General features: G+C 40.0%; 1 protein-coding gene across 1 annotated transcript in view; it reads right to left on the reverse strand.

The window, feature by feature from the left end:
* Positions 1–6,004, reverse strand: part of WDR43 (WD repeat domain 43) — a 47,402-nt gene extending 41,398 nt beyond the window's left edge. Inside the window, exon 1 of the mRNA XM_046661483.1 lies at positions 5,739–6,004. Coding sequence (XP_046517439.1) covers positions 5,739–5,963 — 225 coding nt within the window. The 5' untranslated portion in view covers positions 5,964–6,004. The remainder of the gene's footprint in view (positions 1–5,738) is intronic.
* Positions 6,005–19,674: the final 13,670 nt, after the last annotated feature.

The following is a 19,674-nucleotide window of genomic DNA, read 5'->3' on the forward strand; positions in this document are numbered from 1 at the left end:
AGTCCTGAGAAATGTACTACCTTAATAAATCCAAAAGAGAAGTTACAATTAAAAGCCATAAAAATTAGAAAGTCTGATGGTCTCCTCAGTAACATTTAATTTGTCTGAAACACTGAAACTTTAGCACAAGGACTGCCCTAGGTCCCACCTTCAATGAATTTCTAAAGCCACCTTTGAATGATTCCAGAGAGCGAATGTGCTTCTGCGTAAGGTTATGAACACAAACACCTGTTTTGGGCAAGGACAGTGGGGGAAGGTATACCAACCTACTACTATCTCATCAGAAAACTCTTCTATGAAAGATTCCAGAAATTATTTCTTCTAACTCTTGCTTTTTCCAAATCAAATTGAAATTATCTACACTGAGGTTTCTAATGTGTGAAACACAGGCTAGTCCAAACATTTATATGTTTTTCTGCAGATATGAATTTGGATTAAGAAGGGCAAAGAAATTTTAGAAATTAAACATTAACATATTCAAAACCCTAATTTCCCCATCAGCAAAATCTCTATTTCAGGAAGAAGCAAGCAGTCAAGCAGGAGGAGAATCCACAGAATCTCTGCCCAATTTTGAGGATCACTGATGTAAACTTAAATAATAATCCAATTAATTAATCACAAAGAACTCCTGACTCATCCAAGTTTTCTCCAAGTTGGATGATCTTTTTAAAAATAACTTCCCATTCAGCAAGGTGAACACACCCAAACAGGTAACACATCAACCAGATAAGTTTATATAAGCAATGTGCATTTTAGTGAAATCTAATATTATAAATATCACCCCATTACTAAATATTTCTGAACCCAAAGGTTTAGTGCTACTGATGATTAGATTATGTCAGACTTTTGTTGGTCTTTTCTCTCTGAACCTGTTACGCCTGTGATCAAAAACTTCAATGACTCCCCAGAGAAGAATGAATCAATATAAACAACTCTCTGGCATTCAAAAGCATCCACAATTTAACTCCAACCCACCTTTTCCAGGCTTATTTCCAATTCCGTCCTTACATGACGCTTCCTAATCACAAATAAGCTTTCCAATTTTGCTTTTGCTTTTACCTCCACTTGGAGGGGCCTTTTCCTATTCACCTCAATTTTCATTTGGTTAAAAATCTATCCATGTTTCAAAGTCCATCTCAAATATCTCTCCACAAAAACCTTTTCTTTCTCTTAAGGCACAAGCCATACTCTGCTCTGCATTATAAACATGGTATATCTGAATGTCGTTATTTCTTCTTTGATTTCTTAGTCGTACTCAGTTTTGTTTCCCCTAAAGTGCCTAGCACAATGTCATGTGCATATTAACTACATGCACAAATAAAGTAATGGAAAGGGTAGGCTAAAAACTTAGTTCATATATTTGTGACTGGAAAATCTGAGTTCCTGGATGTACCAGGAGTGAAGACCAAAGGATGTGATTTCTTAGACTGAAGAGTCTTTTCCAATGTGAAGGTGTGAATGAGCTAAGCAATAAATACCAAACCAGTCTGAAGAAAGCTGACGAGCATCTGACCCAGAAGGCTGACAATCAGAGTGAGAGTCTGAATGGCACATGTGCACAACTTATAAAAGCAAGACACGGTACAGAAGATGTTTGCAGATGTGGTGAAGACAGAGAGAAAAAGCACACCCAGGTGATGAGACGTCTGAATTTGATCAATTAAGCAAAGACTTTTACACTGAGATCCCAGAGTAACAAAAGAGTTTACATGGAGAGTCAATATACACACTCCCAAAAACGTTATGTATACATAACTGAAACAAGTTTCACAAAAACTTTATCCTTTACCACACAAAACACACTCTGATATTGTCTATTTTTTAATGTTGTTACAACTCACTAAATCTATTTCGCAATCCACTAATGGATCAAAACCTGTTTTTGAAAAATACTGACCTCTAGACACTGAAAATTATGCCAAAGTCTCAAGTTTCATTCCTCAATTAGTCTCCTATGCCACGGTCTCTTGGCCTATCTTACTATCACTTATTCTAGCAAATGTTTAAGTTTCACGGATAACAGTGAACAAAATGCATGCATTTTACAATACTTACCTACAGTATTTATATCAAAAACAATTATAATTCTATTTCTGCCAATGGGATCTAATCTGCAAACTTTACCTTCTTTCAAAGTTTAAATACTGGAGAGACCTTAAGACAGCATTATATAGGAAGTAGACTGTGCTGCACCTCTAAGGAAAGGTGCTGGGGATACTCAGCCGAGATTTTTCCTACAAATATTCTTAATGCTACTGTGCTTGTCCTGTCCAATGTCTGAAATGCTATGTGATTCATTCAACAAGCACTAAGCTGTGTGGGATCATTTTAACTGCAGTGACAGCAAAGCAGCATAAGTACATTTACTGTGGTAGCCAAGAGCAGACAAGGTCTGTTTCTCCAGGGCTCTACAGCAGTTAGGAGAGGAAAAGCAGACAAGTTTGAGGGATTTAAGGGGGCAATAAAATAGCAGGGTCAGTTCCTAGGTGGCTCAGCCACTTACTGTGTGGCTTGGGCATATCATTTACTCCAGTTTACACACACAAATTTAGAGAAGCTCTAAAAATGGCACCCATCTATAGTCCATCAATCTGTCTCCTTCCACTTTTCTTGTCATCATTAGAGGTCTTCTTCCCCAGGATCCATCAACAAAATGGAATGCTCAGCTGTGGAATATATATGAAAACCCTCTAAAAACTACTGTGGCATAAATGTAAAGTATCATAATCATTCTGTGATGAAGAACAAGAAGCAGCAATCTATTTTTTCTAAACATTTATGAACCATTGCTTTAACTCCTGTTACCCAAGAAATTCAGCACTCAAATTTCTCCAATGATAAGAGTAACATTACCAAACTTTCTCCTTGGATGGCAAACTGCCAATTACTGACCCAGATGCAGGACACTCTTACCAACTGATTTACATTGAAGAACGGAGCAGTAAATGATAAAATGAGGCCATACAGAACACTCACTGATTCATTCAAAAATAACAACTAACATTTATTGAGCATTTACCCCATGCCAGACCATACTATAACAGTCATATACATTGCTTCATTTAACCCTCTGAGGACCCTGAAAGGTGGTTGGCATAAGCTCCACTTCACATTTGAGAGGACCAAGATCTTAACAAGGTGCTGGGAACATGGGCTTCAGAATAACATTCTTTTCATGCCTCATACCTTAAGCCTCAAAGTTGTAAAATAAAAGGACTTAATAAAACGAGAGCATCTTAAAACCTAAGTGCCAAGGATTGGAACCTGGGGACCTGAGGGCAGAGACTGAGGCAGTTGCTCAAAATCACTCTTCATTTCCTATCTTTAACAATCATGAGAATTTTTAACTTTACACCATAATATATGTGCAAATTTTTTTAATACAGGAAAACTGCTTCTCTAATTTTCAAGTAAAATTGATGCTGTAAGAGAATAAACCCCCAAGATGATGAGGCCTGGATATCTCTACATTCCTCCCAGCTCTCAATTCTGTGACTCAAGATCTAAGGTTACAGTGTAAGAGCACTGGACCAGGAGTCAGGGTACCTCGACTCTAGAGGCCTCAACTACTTTATTGGTTATTAAAGCTTGCGTGAAGTCATTTACACTTTAGTTCTGATTCTCAGTTTTCAAAAACATAATAATTTCAGGACATCTCAGAGTTGTGTGGCTAAAATGAGAGCTATACAGGTAAAAAGATACTGAAACCTGTAAAAACTTTTTTAATGTAGCCCAACTCTCATTTTTCATTCAGGCCCCCAAAATTAAAGGGATTTGCTCAATGTAACAAAGCAAACTTGAGTTGAGTCCTGATTACAAAACCAAATCCAGGTATTTTTCTATTGTATCAAGAGTGTTATACATATTCTAAAACTAAGACTCTTAACAAAAAATGTAAGACTAGGCAAAAGTTTTATTCCTGAAGCACACAATGCAATAAGTCAACAGAAAGGCAAAATGGGTAACAAATTTTTGCCAGCCTAATATTAACTACTTGTTGCAGATAATAGAGAACTGAGTTCTAAATACAGTTCTGGTTCCATTTTTGGCTTTCTACAAGTTGCTTAACTTTCCAGAGCCTCAATTTCCTCTTCCCAAACAAGGCAAAAAATTAATCTTTATCCACCTTGCAAGACTAACCACATGAATGTGAAATACACAAGTACTTCATATTTGTACATGTATACACATACACATATGTCTAACAATAACAATTAACACTTGCAGCACTTGCCCACCAAGAACTATTCTAAATGCCATATGCATTATTAAATATGTTAACCTTCACAACCACTCTACCAGGTGGATACTACTATTCCCATCTGACAAGTGGGGAACTACACGCACAATTACTACTATGAAGCCAAGTCTGGATTCAAATGTAAGCAGTATAGCTTGGGTCCTTGCATCTAATCACTGCTCCATATTTCCTCTCTTCATTAGTATTATCACTTTACAGGAGTGTCAAAACACAAACTAGAAAACAACTGTGAGAAGGAAAAATATGCAGAGTGCACTAATTCTAACACTGACAACTATCATTTTTTTAAAAAAAGTCCAAGCTTTCTGCTTGAGTGCAAGCTCTGAGAAGGCTTCTCTTATTAATCAACAGGAGTCACTTTACCTACAGACTATGAAAATCTAGCTTAAAATTTGAAAATACCTAAACATACTCATCCAAAGTATAAGTTAGATGTATCTCTACTTTCAACCTAAAAATTTAGCAGAAAGTTCCCCAGAGCAGTCAGATGGAGTTAAGATCTGTACTAATCACTAGCTTTTGAAGTTGTACACATACTGTCAGCTGAACACCACTCATCTCACAATACCTGTTGCTTCCAAATCACACTGGACTGATTCGGTTTGGCTACCCCGTAACTGCAGTTCCCACGTGCGTGTGAGTTAGAGCAGATGTAGTCGAGTGACTCAACAGTGAATGAGACGGGTCCCTAAGTGAAAAGCCTTCCCTAACTCGGCAGTGTCCCTTCTAAGAGAAACTTCACCTGGACTCATGTTCAATAAGCTAAACTACAACTTCACTCTACCTCCATATCCTAATGCAGACTTCAGCCTTGGGGGAAAAGAGGTGTATAAAAGGGAAGCCGAGCAGACATTAAAAATGAAAAAGCAAGAGGGTTCAAACGGCTGAGAATGGAAACGAGCCAGGGAAAGTCAAGAGTTTGAAGAGTGCGAGTTCCACATCCTGGACGTGGAAGAGAACACGTGGTGAGCCGGCACCCAAGCGGGGTTGCAGTTGTCCGGAAGCAAGGAAACAGCCTTGTCCATTCCAGCTGCCCGGGGCAAAGCCGATGAGCTGGGTTGGGGTCGGAGGAGTAACACACCCCCAAAGCGGAGCTCTGTCAAAGGCCAGGGCTCTAAAGAGCGCACGCTGATGAGCAAGGCCAGGCAGCAGGAAGCCGCCCCTGGGGGGCCGGGGACCTCTGCAAACATGGCGGCCCGGCGACTGCCGGGCGCGGGGTGCACACTGCCTGGAGCCCGCCGGCAGGGCTCCGGCCCACGGCCCCTCGGGTCGGGCCGCGCCCTCTCTCGTTCCCTCGGGACAGGCGACACACAGGGTTGGCGGCGTGGGCCCAGTCTGCGCCGCCGCTGCGCCCCGTGCCTCCTCGCCCCGGGCCGTCGAGGGCCATGCGCGATGCCGAGTCAGGCGCCGCCGGGCCAGGGGCTCGCGGAAGCCGAATCCGACCAGCGCCCGCCCACCGCCGTCCCGCTCGCTTTACCTTGGCCTGCAGCCGCGCTGGCGCCCAGGCCAAGCAGGTGCAGGTACCACTGAGGTGCGCGGAAGGCACGTACTCTTGGTGCAGCCGGTTGTTGGCGGTCTCCCACACTCGCAGGTGACCGTCGGTAGACGCCAAAGCGAAGTAGGCTTGGCTCTGCGGGGAGAAGGCGCAGGGGACCCCCGCGGGAGACAGGGGGTCAGCAACGCCGCCGCCGCCCGCCGCCATTGCTGTTCTGGCTCCGCGGCAGCCACGTGTTCGCCCGTGCGCAGGCGCACCGGCGCGGGGCGGGGTCTGGAGAGAGGAAGTGGGGCGGAGGGAGCGCAGAGAGCCGAGGGCGTGGCTCTTCACAACGCAGGCGAGCGTTGGGCGGGCCCACCGTGTGGACGGTGGCCGGGTGGGCCAAAGCTAACTTGTACTGGGGCGGTAGGGGACGTGTGGAGGAACGTGACTGTGTCCTGGCGAGCGGGGCCCATACCTTCAAAAAAGGGTTTGGGTTGTGGGGTTTTTATTTTAATAATATGATTGAACGAAATGTTTAAAAGAAATATTCACTTGTAAGTCCATGATTGTAACACGTTTCTATTTTTTTCTATCCGCTTCCAGCCTGTCATGTATGCACATAATAACAATTTATTCAGTCATAATAGTGTAAAGTAACGGTGGCAGCAGCTATTCTCTTTTATTTCTTCAAGATTTATACCATGTTACTACATCAAATAGACAATTTTTAATGTCTCCATAATATTTCACCAAATCTATGCATTCTGATGCAAGAAATGCCAGGTACTGTTCAACCCAGATAGAGTTTATTGCCTAGCCAGAAAGACAAAAAACACCAACCTCAGGGCTATGGGAAGACTAAAGCTTTTACAGTTAGGGAGTGCTGGGCATTTTAGATTATTTAGAATGTCATAAATTGATCTACATTCTTAAAAGGCCTGGATGCTAGGTGGAGACCGGTAGAGGGGCAAGCATGAAAGCAGACAGACAAGATAGAAGGATAATGGTGGGTTGGACTCAGATGAAAACAGTAAAGGTGGTGAGAAGATATAATCTGAAGTTATACCCAACAGATTTGCTAAATTGATTGATTGTGAAGGGTGAGAAAAAGACATGAGTGAAAGATGACTCTAAGGCCTAAGCAAATAAGTGAATGGTGATACCATCAGCTCAGTGGGGAAAGAAGTTTAAGTGGAGTGGAAATCAAGAGTTCTGTTTTGGCCAGTGAAATATAATACACCTGTTAGACATCCAAATAGAGTTGTTGTGCAGGAAGTTGGGTATATGAAAAGATCACAGTCAGAGATATAGACTGTAGGTGCATTAGGATACAGATGCTATTTGAAATTGTGGGACTGGTCAGATCGTATTGGGTGTAAGTATATATAGAGAAGAAAACTTAGCCCCAAGCTGTGCCAGTCTTTAGAGGTCAGGAAGAGGAAGAAGATCCAGCAAAGAAGATTAAGAAGAGGTAGGAGTGAGGCAGGATGAAAGTCCAGGAGAATGAGATGCCCTGGAAACCAAATTTTTATGAGAATTTCAGAAGCAAGATGTGATCAAAGCCATGTCAAATGCTATAAGATGAAGACAGTGTTAACCAGTGGACTTGCTAAGATCAAGGTCATTGGTGACTTTTCAAAAGCATTTTTAGTAGAAAGGTATGGGGAAAAATATTTATTTTAGAGAGTAGAGAGGGAAAAAGGTGAGAAAGTGCAGAAAAGTATAGACACCTATTTCAAGGATTTTTGTTATAAAAGAACAAACTGAGTCTGTGTCGAGAAATATCTGAGCTAGAGTTATAGATTTGTTAGTTATAAATATACAAATAAAAGCTTATTGTGCACTTACTATATGTCAGGAACGGTTCTAAGTGTGGTATATGTATTAATTCATGTAGTCCTTACAACAGCCCTGGGATGTCGAAGCTATCAATATCTCCATTTTTCAGATAAGAAAACTGAGGTATAGAGCTGGCCAGTGGAGGAGGAACTGGATTTCTAACCCAAGTCCTCTTTGGGCACTGATGACCTGACCCAATGAGACTATTCAGTGTTCACGTAGTTGACCTTCCAATACCCAAACATGTCATTCCTTGACCTCCTCCCTTTCAATGATTGGGATCTGCCTTATACTGGCCGCTCACTCCCATGATTGTATCGCAAACCTTATCATTACAATAACTGTACCCCCTCCATAATCTCAGTTTCCATACACCGCCCTCTAACCACCACCCCCTCTAAACACCCTGTGTTTTCAGCTTGCTCCCTCTAACTCCCAGGCTCCAGCCAGTCCTTCTACCCCACTGGACCATCAATTCATTGATCCTACAATCTTTTCACCAGCCCTCATCCCTCCTTCCTGATGGTTGCCCTTCCCTTTTAATTCATCTTAAACTCTCTCGTTGCAACCCTCAACTCCCTTGCCTGTTTCTCACGTCATAGTCCTTCCTTGGTAAAACTGCAAGCCTGGTAAAATCTAACTCTCCACCCAAAAGAGGCAAATGTGACTAAAGAAAAGCCACAACCACTCTATTATGACTCTTACCCACGTTAAATTTATGGTCACAAGCGTCACGTGGGAAGTCAATGCTACCAAGTTATCAATTGCTCCCTAGTTCATTCACTCTTCCACTTTCCTAGACATTAATCTATACCCTATCACCTCAAACCTCCTCCTCCATCCTCGCTCTCAGTGGATGACTTTGCTTCCTATTGTCTGAGAAAATAGAAACAATCAGAAGAGAACTTCCACAAGCTCCCAGTACCACAGACTCTACCCACATGTCCTCCATCTCTCCTGGTACTACAAATGAATTGTCCATGCTCCTGGCAAAGGCTACTCCTCCACATAAGTTCTAGATCCCATCCTCTCTTGCCTATTCAAGAATATTATTTCAAAAAGTCTTTCCTCTCTCTACCAGCATGAATTTTTGCTTCTCAGCTTAATCTTTCTCATCAACATAGAAACATAACAATATTTCTCCCTTCTTAAAAAATAAAATTCTCTTGACCAGACTTCCCCCTCTAGTTACTTTCCTAATATTTTCTTTCCTTTAAAACAAAACTCAAAAAAAGTAGTCGAATTTTCTGAAATTCTCTCCTCCAATGGGACTTTCATTCTCGCCCACCACTACAAAAAACCCTTCTCAAGGCCACCAATAACCTCCACACTGCCAAATATGCATCCATTCTAAGTCCGAATCTTCCTTGACTTGTCATTAGTGTGCTTGTCTTCCATGACATCACACCCTCCTGGCTTCCTTTGACTTCTCTGGCTGTTCCTCTCAGTCTTCTCTCCTGGCTCTTCCTCATGTCCCACTCTCTAACATCAGGGTGCCTTGGGGCACTTCTTTGCCTGGGCAAATGACTTTCCAGAATAAAGACTATACTTTCCAGCCTTCTTTGTAATATGAGGCCATGAGACTATGGGCCAGTACAAAAATATCCTTAAATTGAGAGGGCATGCTATTCATCTTTGCTTTTTTCCTCTTAATCCCTGGCATTCAAATCTCATGGCCCAAACTGGAGCATCTATGTTGGACTTTGAGGGGAAAATAACATGCTAAGAATGGCAGAGCAGCAATATAGAAGGACCTAGAGACCCTGAAGCATTATATATGCCCTGGACCAAATCCTCTGAACGTCTTTTATACAAAGGAAAATAAACTTCCCTCTTGTTTAAACTACTGTATTTTGAGTTGTGTCACATGCAGCTGAACCTAATTGTTCTCATTCTTTTATATCCTTTGCCCCAGTTGGTGAGACCAGCAGCCATCCAGTTAACCACCGTAAAAAGCCAGAATTTAGCCCTGTTTATTACCCAATCCCATATCTCTCTTCCATCCAAACACATACACACATCTGATCAGTCATCATACTCTTTTTACCTCTTAAATAATTCCCCTCTCAATTTCCTCATCTCCATCCAATTCTACCACCTCTGCTCTTATTTGAGCCTTATATCTTTCACCTGAACTGCCACCACTGCTTTGCTTGGACTCCCTTTCTCCAGGCTGTTCATTGGTATGATCTTTGCAAATCATAAATCTAACCATTCTGCCTCTCTACTTAAAACCCTTCACAGGGACCGGCCCGGTGGCACAGTGGCTAAGTGCGCATGTTCCGCTTCGGCGGCCCAGGGTTCACTGGTTCGGATCCCGAGTGGGGACATGGCACTGCTTGGCAAGCCATGCTGTGGCAGGTGTCCCACATATAAAGTAGAGGAAGATGGGCACGGATGTTAGCTCAGGGCCAGTCTTCCTCAGCAAAAAGAGGAGGATTGACAGCAGATGTTAGCTCAGAGCTGATCTTCCTCCAAAAAACAACAGCAACAAAAAAAACCCTTCACAAGCTTGCTGGCACCTATAGAAGAAAGTCTATATTGCTTAATATATATGGATTACAGGACAATCTGTAGTTTGGTCCCTATTGACCTCCCCAAAATCATCACTCACTATGGCTTGCTTCAAACATCACACCCCAGACCCTGAGTGGCTTCTGGTTTCCTGCCCTTACTACCTCGGTTCTGGGTTCTGCTCATTTTGTTCATGCCTGTACTTTAGCCTTTCCCAGTCTTCTCTCTGCCTGCAATTCCATCCCTTCATCCAACTTAGTAACTAAACTAATTCCTATAAATCCTAAAGAGTAATAGATCCTAACAATCTCTAATCCTTAACAAAATATTAGCAAGTCAAGTCCAGCAATTAGTAAAAAAGATTATATACCATGATCAAGTGGGATGTATCTCAGGAATGAAAAGTTGGTTTAACATTCAAAAATCAATAAATGCAATACACCACATTAATAGAATAAGGGATAAAAAAACACATGATAATCTCAAGAGATACAGAAAAAGAACTGAACAAAATCCAACACTCATTCATGATTAAAAAAAAAAAACTTGGGGGCTGGCCCCGTGGCCGAGTGGTTAAGTTCGCGCGCTCCGCTGCAGGCGGCCCAGTGTTTCGTTGGTTCGAATCCTGGGCGTGGACATGGCACTGCTCATCAGACCACGCTGAGGCAGCATCCCACATACCACAACTAGAGGAACTCACAACAAGAAATATACAACTATGTACTGGGGGGCTTTGGGGAGAAAAAGGAAAAAATAAAATCTTTAAAAAAAACAAAACAAACAAAAAAAAAACTTACCCCTCTGTCAGTTGCCGTGCTGTGGCAGTGGCTCACATAGAACTAGAATGACTGAGAACCAGGATATACAACCATGTGCTGGGGCTTTGGGGAGGTAAAAAGAAGAGGAAGATTGGCAACAGATGTTAGCTCAGGGTCAGTCTTTCCCTGTAAAAAACAAACAAACAAACAAAACCAAAAAACTTAACAAACTAGAAATAGAAGTGAACATCCTCAACCTGATAAAGGGAATCTACGAAAAATCCACAGCTCGCTTCATAGTTAATGGTGAAAGAATGATGCTTTCCTACTAAGAGTGAGAACAAGTCAGTCCTGTCCACTCTCACCAATTCTATTTGGTATTTTACTGAAAGTTCTAGCTACTGAAGCTTCTAGCTTATGGCATCCAAATTGGAGAGGAAGGAGTAAAAGTTTCTTTATTCACAGATGGCATACGGAAAATCTCAAGGAATGCACAAGTTCTAAAACTAATAAATAAATGTAGCAAGGTCACAAAACATAAAATCAATACACAAAAAATCAATTGTATCTCTACACAGTATTAATAGACAATCTGAAAAGTAAGAAAATGATTCCATTTCCAATAGCACTAGAAGGAATAAAATACTTCAGAAGAAATTTAACAAAAGAAGCTCAAGACTTGTACTCTGAAGAGAACAAAACATTGCTGAGAAAAATTAAGGAGACCTAAATAAATGGAAAGACATTGCATGTTCGTGAATTGGTAAACTCAATATTGTCAAAATGGCAATTCTCAATTCACTCTATAAATTCAATGCAATTCAATGAAATCCCTATCAAAATCTTAGCAGGACTATTGTAGAAATTGATAAGCTGATTCTAAAATTTATATGGAAATGCAAAGGACCTAAAATAGTGAAAACAATTTTTAAAAAGAAGAACAAAGTTGGTACACTCACACTGCCTAATTTCAAAACTAACTGTAAAGCTACAGTAATAAAGGCAGTGTGATAATGGTGCAAATATGGGCATATAGAGCAATGGAACAAAATCAAGAGTACAAAGATAAACTTTTACATTTAAAGTCAATTGATATAGACAAGATGCCAAGACAATTCAATAGCAAAGTACAGTCTTTTTCATAAATAGTACTGGGCCAACTGGATATCCACATGCAAAAAATATATGAATAATTAAGAAGACAACTGAAAAATCAGCAAAAGCATCAACTGATGATTGGCTAAAGAAGATGTGGTATATATACACAATGGAATACTACTCAGCCATAAAAAAGACAAAATCATCCCATGTGCAACAACATGGATGGACCTGGAGGGTATTATGCTAAGCGAAATAAGCCAGACAGAGAAAGACAAACACCCTATGATTTCACTCATATGTGGAATACAAACAAACACATGGACAAAGAAAACAGGTCAGAGGTTACCAGGGGAAGAGAGGTGGGGGCGTGGGTACAGGGGGTGAAGGAGAGCACTTATGTGGTGATGGACAAGAAATAATGTACAACTGAAATTTCACAATGATGTAAACTATTATGAACTCAAAAAAATGCATTCAGTTAAAAAAATTTTCTTTTAGTGGCTGGCTCTGTGGCCGAGTGGTTAAGTTCGCACACTCCGCTGCGGCGGCCCAGGGTTCAGATCCTGGGCGCGGACATGGCACTGCTCGTCAGGCCATGGTGTGGCGGCATCCCACATCCCACAACTAGAAGGACCTGCAGCTGAGATATACAACTATCTACAGGGGGTTTGGGAAGATGAAGCAGGAAAAAAAAAAAAAAGATTGGCAACAGTTGTTAGCTCAAGTGCCAATCTTTAAAAAAGAAAGAAAAAATTTTCTTTTAAATTGGCAAAAGACTTGAATAGACAATTCATCAAATAAGATAAATGAATGGCTAATAAGCACATGAAAAGATGCTCAACATCATTAGCCATTAAGGAAATGCAAATTAAAACAACAAGATACCACCCCATGCCCACTGAGATACTTATAATAAAAAGAAAGACAACAGGGGCTGGCCCAGTGGCTGAGTGGTTAAGTTCGTGCTCTGCTTCGGCAGCCCCAGCGCTCGCCAGTTAGAATCCCAGGCGCAGACCTACACACCGCTTATCAAGCCATGCTGTGGTGGCATCCCACATATAAAATAGAGGAAGATGGCCACAGATGTTAGCTCAGGGCCAATCTTCCTCAGCAAAAAGAGGAGGACTGGCGGCACATGTTAGCTCAGGGCTAATCTTCCTCAAAAAAAAACAGACAGACAATAACAAGTGTTGATGAGGATGTGAAGAAATATTTCTCATGGAAATGTAAAACAGTATAGCCTCTTTGGAAAGGAATTTGGTAGTTTCTTAAAATTTAACATGAACTGCCCATACAACTTAGCATTTCCACTCCTAGGTACCTACTCATAGAAATAAAAACATACGTCCACACAAAAACTTGTACATGTATATTCATGGCAGTAGTATTCATAGCCACAAACTATAAACAAATGTCTATCAACTAGTGAACGGATAAACAATATATGGTATATCCAAACAATGGAATATTGTTCAGCAATAAAAATGAAGTATTGATATATGCTACAATATGAGTGAGCCTCAAAATCATGCTAAGTAAAAGAAGTTTACTTAGACGCAAAAGACTACTTAATGTACAACTCCATTTATATGAAATATCCAGAAAAGGAATATTTATGTAGAGAGAAAACATACAGTGGTCACCTGGGGCTAAAGGTGGGAACAGAGATTAAGTGCGAATGGGCATGAGGAAATGTTTTAGGATGATAGAAATGTTCTAAAATTGGATTGTGGTAATGGTTGCACAACTGTACTTTAAAAATTTTTTTAGATCAGTGAATTGTTCACCTACAATGGATGAATTTTATGGCATGTAAATTATACCCCAATGAAGCTTTAAAAAAAAAGAGCCTTTCCTAAGTTGCTTTTTTATAGTATTAGTATTATCAGTGTCAACTAATTAGTATTACTAGAGGTATTAGCTTAGGGCCAATCTTCCTCACCAAAAAGCATTAAAAAAAATTGTGTGTGTGTGTGTGTGTGTTGTGTGCATGGAGAGAGACAGAAAGGGAGAAGGAGAAAATGAAACAGCAAAGGGGTTAACGTGTAAACAGTTGGTAAATCTGGACAAGAGGAATGGGAGACCCTTGTGCAACTTTTGAAATTATATCAACATAAAAGTTACCAAAAAAAAGTCTTCCTTGATCCCCAACGTCAAACACCCAACTTTGGACAATCAGTGTCTGAGTTTCCGCTATGATGATTTCTATCATCTCATTTAAAATAATTAAATAATTAAAATAATGTGCTCCAGAGTCTATCACCTCAGGGCATACCTAGCATACTTAACACGCAGAGTGGATCGTTTTTAAAAAACAACCCCCTTCTCCAGATGACAAAATTGTTTTTAGTAGTAATCATGAAATGAAACAAATAATAATAAAGGGCATAAAAGAGACACATTGATAATTTTCTCTTACTGGACTTCACACATCCTGCCAGTTAAAAAAGATAAATAAATTATATAATAAATATTATAGTACAAAAAGGAGAAAGTTATAGATTCATATTTTTAATTACATTAAAACATTTTTAAACAGGGGAGCTTATATCTATATATTGGTCTTTTAAAGTAATTGGATAATAACATTAGTTTTGTTTTCAAGACTTTAACTTCTGCAGATTTGTCAATAACTTCAGCAAAATTGATCTTTACACATTCAAGTTCAATAGTCAGTGCTGCTAGAGTTGTCAATCTATATTTGCTCACACTGCAGACAACACTTTGCAGTAATTTTAAACCATTTCTTAACATGAAACAACATATACACGACTGGTTAAGAAAAGATTCAAACTTGGGATAAGCATGACAGAGAGATTTGTAAAAATCCTGTTCCATAACAGATTTCAGATATCGTAATACCGTCCATGGCTTTGTTCCTTTGAGTAGCTACGTAGCTTTCAGATGTCTCTACAGCTAAAACATTTTAAACACAAACAAAAAATCCGAGTAGTCACAGAATGACAGGATTGAAGTAATTCAAGTTCTGCTTCTTCATCTGTTTATAATTGTTGTGCTATCATCGTTCATTTTAAATCTCCCGTTGTAACACAAGAGTATGTAGTACCACAGGGACTGGAGGTGTGAATTGTGCCCGTAGAAAGCTTGAATGATTCTGAAACTTTCAGAACTTAGAAACAACTCTTGTAACTGAGTCTGTATGTGTTGGGGCCGACTTACATAATTAGGAGTTCCTGGAATTAACTTCCTTAGACACTACAACCCTTATCTTAGGATAAGTAACAAAACTGTGCTAATTTGAAGCATTTATATACACACATGTATACATACATGTAATTAAAACTCACTGGTAACCACACCACTTGTTTAGAACATGAGCCAACAAAAGATTTTTTGGGAGAGAAGTATTTTACACTGACATTGTTTAGAATGGGTGTTGTCTGGTGATAACAGGAAGCAGACTGGCTTTTCCCTGGTTTTGGTATTGTTTTTGAATTCTTCACAGATAGTGTACCCCTTTATAGCCTGGATGCTGGGCAGAGAGCTCCCACCACTCTCACTTTAGCATGCCACTGTGTCTCCCCTAATGGGCTGTGAATTCCTTGAGGGCAAGAATTACTCCCACCCGCCTCTTCAATCTCTGTATCCTCAGCCTGGCACAACGCATGGCGCACAGCAGATGCTCAACACGCATTATTAAATAACTGAATGGAAGAATGTGGAATAGGACTAGGGAGGCTTCAGGGGCAAGTAGTCAAATTTGGTGGTGGTTGAAATGGTCTGTTTCAGTAACTGTGCCTACAGTGGTGGCTAATGGGAATGGAAAGGAAATCCACAGGACTTGATCAGAGGTTGTGAGCATGTGTCTGTCTGTATCAGAAGAGACTTACAGAGAGAAGAATCACAGATGACCTGGAACTTCCTAGTGCAGAAACAATAGGAAATTGTGTGATTTTACTTGATACGGAGAATATAAGAGGACCAGGGTTCCAGGGAACTGGAAGAACAGAAGAATGGAGGAAAAACAGAAATGATGACTTAGTTTACTTTGGGTCATGCTGAGTTTGACATACCAGCATGTCAACCAGAGATGGTATATCTAGCAGACAGTTGAAAATATGGATTTTACATTTAATTTTTTGTTTAAAAGATACAAGTGGCTTGTTTATAGTTTCCTTTTTATTTTTTTTAAAGATTGGCACCTGAGCTAACAACTGTTGCCAATCGTTTGTTTTTTTTCTGCTTTTTCTCCCCTAATCCCCCCAGTATATAGCTATACACTTTAGTTGTGGGTTCTTCTAGTTGTGGCATGTGGGACGCCGCCTCAACATGGCTAATTAGAGCGGTGCCATGTCCGCACCCAGGATCTGAACCGGTGAAGCCCTGGGCCCCTAAGCGGAGCCCTCGAACTTAACCACTCAGCCACAGGACCAGCCCCCCTCCATTGTCTTTTTCAATAGTGAACACTGCTTCAGCTACTTTATCCATAACTAGGTTTTTGAGCTGATCTGGGGACATAGCTATTTACACCACATTGCAAATCCTCTGTTTACAAGTTTAGGAATACAACACATTTATTAAATGAATTTTTAAATTTATTTATTAATAGAATAGATTTTTAGCTAGGCCCATGTTCAGCTGTAATAAAGATTAAATTCCTAAGCTTCCCTTGTGCTAGATCTGGCTGTGTGATGAGTCCTGGTCAATAAAATGTAAGCAGAAGTGATATGTGCATTTTTAGAGAAGCGTTTTTAAGGAACGAGAGAACGATCTTTTTCCCTCTTCCCTCTTCTTGCTGACTGGAATTGGGATGTAATGGCTGGAGCTTGAGCAGCCATGTTGAAGTATAAGGTAACCTTTGGAATGGAGACCACACCTAGGAGTATCTGACATTTCAGAGTGCCACTTAGCACTGAATTTTTTACCTTCTCTTACAGCCAACTTGTATCCTAACTAATATACAACCTTACCAAATTGTTTGAATTTAAGTGCACCAACAAGAGTCACTTAATTAGGCAGAATTGCTTATAGTAAGAAAACTCACAACAGTGGCACATGGACATGGTCTTGCTAAGGTTTTGCTGCTGTTTATACTCATTCATAATCTACAATATAAAGAGTCATGTGAGAAAAAGATTAGAGTATGACTATAATTTTATAAAAACTATATAAAAAGCAATGCATAGAAGAAAGATTAGAATAGTATTTGTCTTGGATGTTCCGAGGAGTCCTCTTGAGGTAAGATATGCATGATTAGGAGCCAATTATGCAAAGTAAATGAATGAACAAAGATGAATGGATAGATGGATGGATATGCTCAAAGTTTTAAGTTTTAAAAAGGTTTTAAGGGGCCAGCCTTGTGGCCAAGTGGTTAAGTTCACGCGCTCTGCTTCATTGGCCCAGGGTTTCGCCTGTTCGAATCCTGGGCACAGACATGGCACTGGATCATCAAGCCATGCTGGGACGGCATCCCACATGCCACAACTAGAAGGACCCACAACTAAAAATACACAACTATGTACCAGGGGACTTTGGGGAGCAAAAGGAAAGATAAAAGCTTTTAAGTTTCAAGTTTAGAAGAGTTTCATTCTCTTATGTGCATTCATAAACAAAGAGAGAGTACATAAATAAAAATGCTTCACAATTAACTTTAAAAACAGAGGACTGGTTGTTGACCCGGGTCAGTTGGTGGCACCTGAAGAAGAGATGGAGGGCAGAAGGAAGGGGTGCAGTGTGGAGGTTCTCTGTGGCCCAGACTAGTGCTGGACCTTGCCTAGCAAAAGGGGGGGGGGGGGAGATGGAGGTGATAGTCAGTCCACTCTCCGAAAGAAGGACCCTGAGGAAGAGGAAAGAGGATCTAAGAACCTCTCCAGGCAAGGACTCCCAAGAAGGACTGATCAGTTCTTGACAGTCTAAAATGATGGCTCACAATGACTCGAGGTCGTCTTCAAAGAATCCTCTAATTTAGGAACTAGAAGAAGGTGTTTAGTGAGTGGTGGCGGGTGATGATAAGCAAGAAGATCCTCCAATTCTAAATATCATGCAATTTTTCTTTAAAACCTGTACACATATTTGAGAAATTAAAACTTCTCTGGATTTAGATTTGCAATTTCTAATAATACAACAGTAAACCCTAGAGACGTTCTACAAGATCCAGATTCAAATTCAGCAGCAACTGAGGAAAAAAACGAAAAAGCAAAAGAAAAGCAGTTATATTCTGACTTAGAAACTTTATATTTCATTAAAAGTCAGTAAGAAAAAATCTTTGAACTTCAACAGCTCTAATAAAAGTTAAATACATGTACAGATAAAGAACAAAACATACAACTATTAAATATAATTGGACCATATTTACACGTTGAACTATTTAGTATAGGGACCTAGGTACCAGGGAAGCTGTTTTTCTCATTTCCTACTTTCTTCATTCCTATGACAAATGCTTATTGAGGGTATACTGTGTGCCAGGCACTATGACAGGCACCGGAATTATAATGATGAGTGAGACACAGCCCCCTCAACAGTCGTACCCTCTGACCTGGGAAATGGTAAAGAAACAGCGATTTCCATACAGTATGACTGGTGCCATGATAGTTCTAAAGACAGGACACACCAAGAGCACAGAGGAGAGGCACTTCTCCCAGACTTTTAGAGTCATTACAAGCCACTGTTCTGGTGGTAACGTGAGCTTGATACCTGAAGGACAAGCATAAGTTATACAAAATAGAGGGAAGAAACACATGCAAAGAGCTCGAGGAAGACATTTGTGGAACTAGAACTAGTGGTCTAGTTCGGTGATTCAAAAATGTCAGCTATCAGCCATAGTGTTTCTTGACAGCTATTTGGACTTTAAAGTAATTGCCTGACTAAATGCCACTAGATGATGGTGACTTTCTGGCTTTATATCATAATGTAAACATAATGAGTTGATAATGCCTCGTATTTTCAGAGAACAGTTTCAAAGTGCAGATTGACAGTTTCATAGGGAAGACAAAAGGAAATGAAAAGTATAGCCAGAAATAGAAAGGCATACATAGGGACTTTTTTTTTGAGAGTTTAAATACTCTGAAAGATCATGAATACATAAGGAATAATTCCATTTTTCAAAATGTATCAATGTATTTAATTAGATGTGTGTAGGACAAGATATTTATAACATTGTGTCTGTTATTAAAACAATAGAAAGGGATGCCATTTACTATTTATAGTTTATCTCGGAAATCAAAGATATGTAAATTTACTTCCCGTATTCTGTCAATATACCTTCTTTCCACTTCCTACTCCTTCGAAATAACAGCCAAATATAATTTAATCATATTTAAGAGATAATAAAGTAGGAATGATAAATTCAAATACCATTTTAGGGCTCAGGACTCAGAAGGTTCCAACTTAGGCCCATGCATAATAAAAAGATAGGTCATCAAAACCTTTCTTAAAAAACAAATCAAAACCAAAAGTGACACATGCAATTGGGGTAGAGAGAGAGCAGTTTCTTTATTCATTTTTAGGATTAAAAGAGAGAAATCCTGATGATGGAGTTCATGGTGACTGATGTTTTAGAAAGCACAGGTTAAAAAGTATTCATTTACGTCTTTGAAAGTAATAGCAAGACTTACTTATCAAACTTAAACTGAATTCATAGCCCTCTGAACATATTTTGACTTTATCTCTGAATTCATTTGACTGTTGACCAGTCTTTGAGAAGGGTGTTACGGTACAAAGAGCATGGACTGCTGAACCAGATTGACCTAGACAGGAAACTCTGT

Source organism: Equus quagga, chromosome 5 (genome assembly GCF_021613505.1).
Source record: "Equus quagga isolate Etosha38 chromosome 5, UCLA_HA_Equagga_1.0, whole genome shotgun sequence".
Taxonomy (NCBI): domain Eukaryota; kingdom Metazoa; phylum Chordata; class Mammalia; order Perissodactyla; family Equidae; genus Equus; species Equus quagga.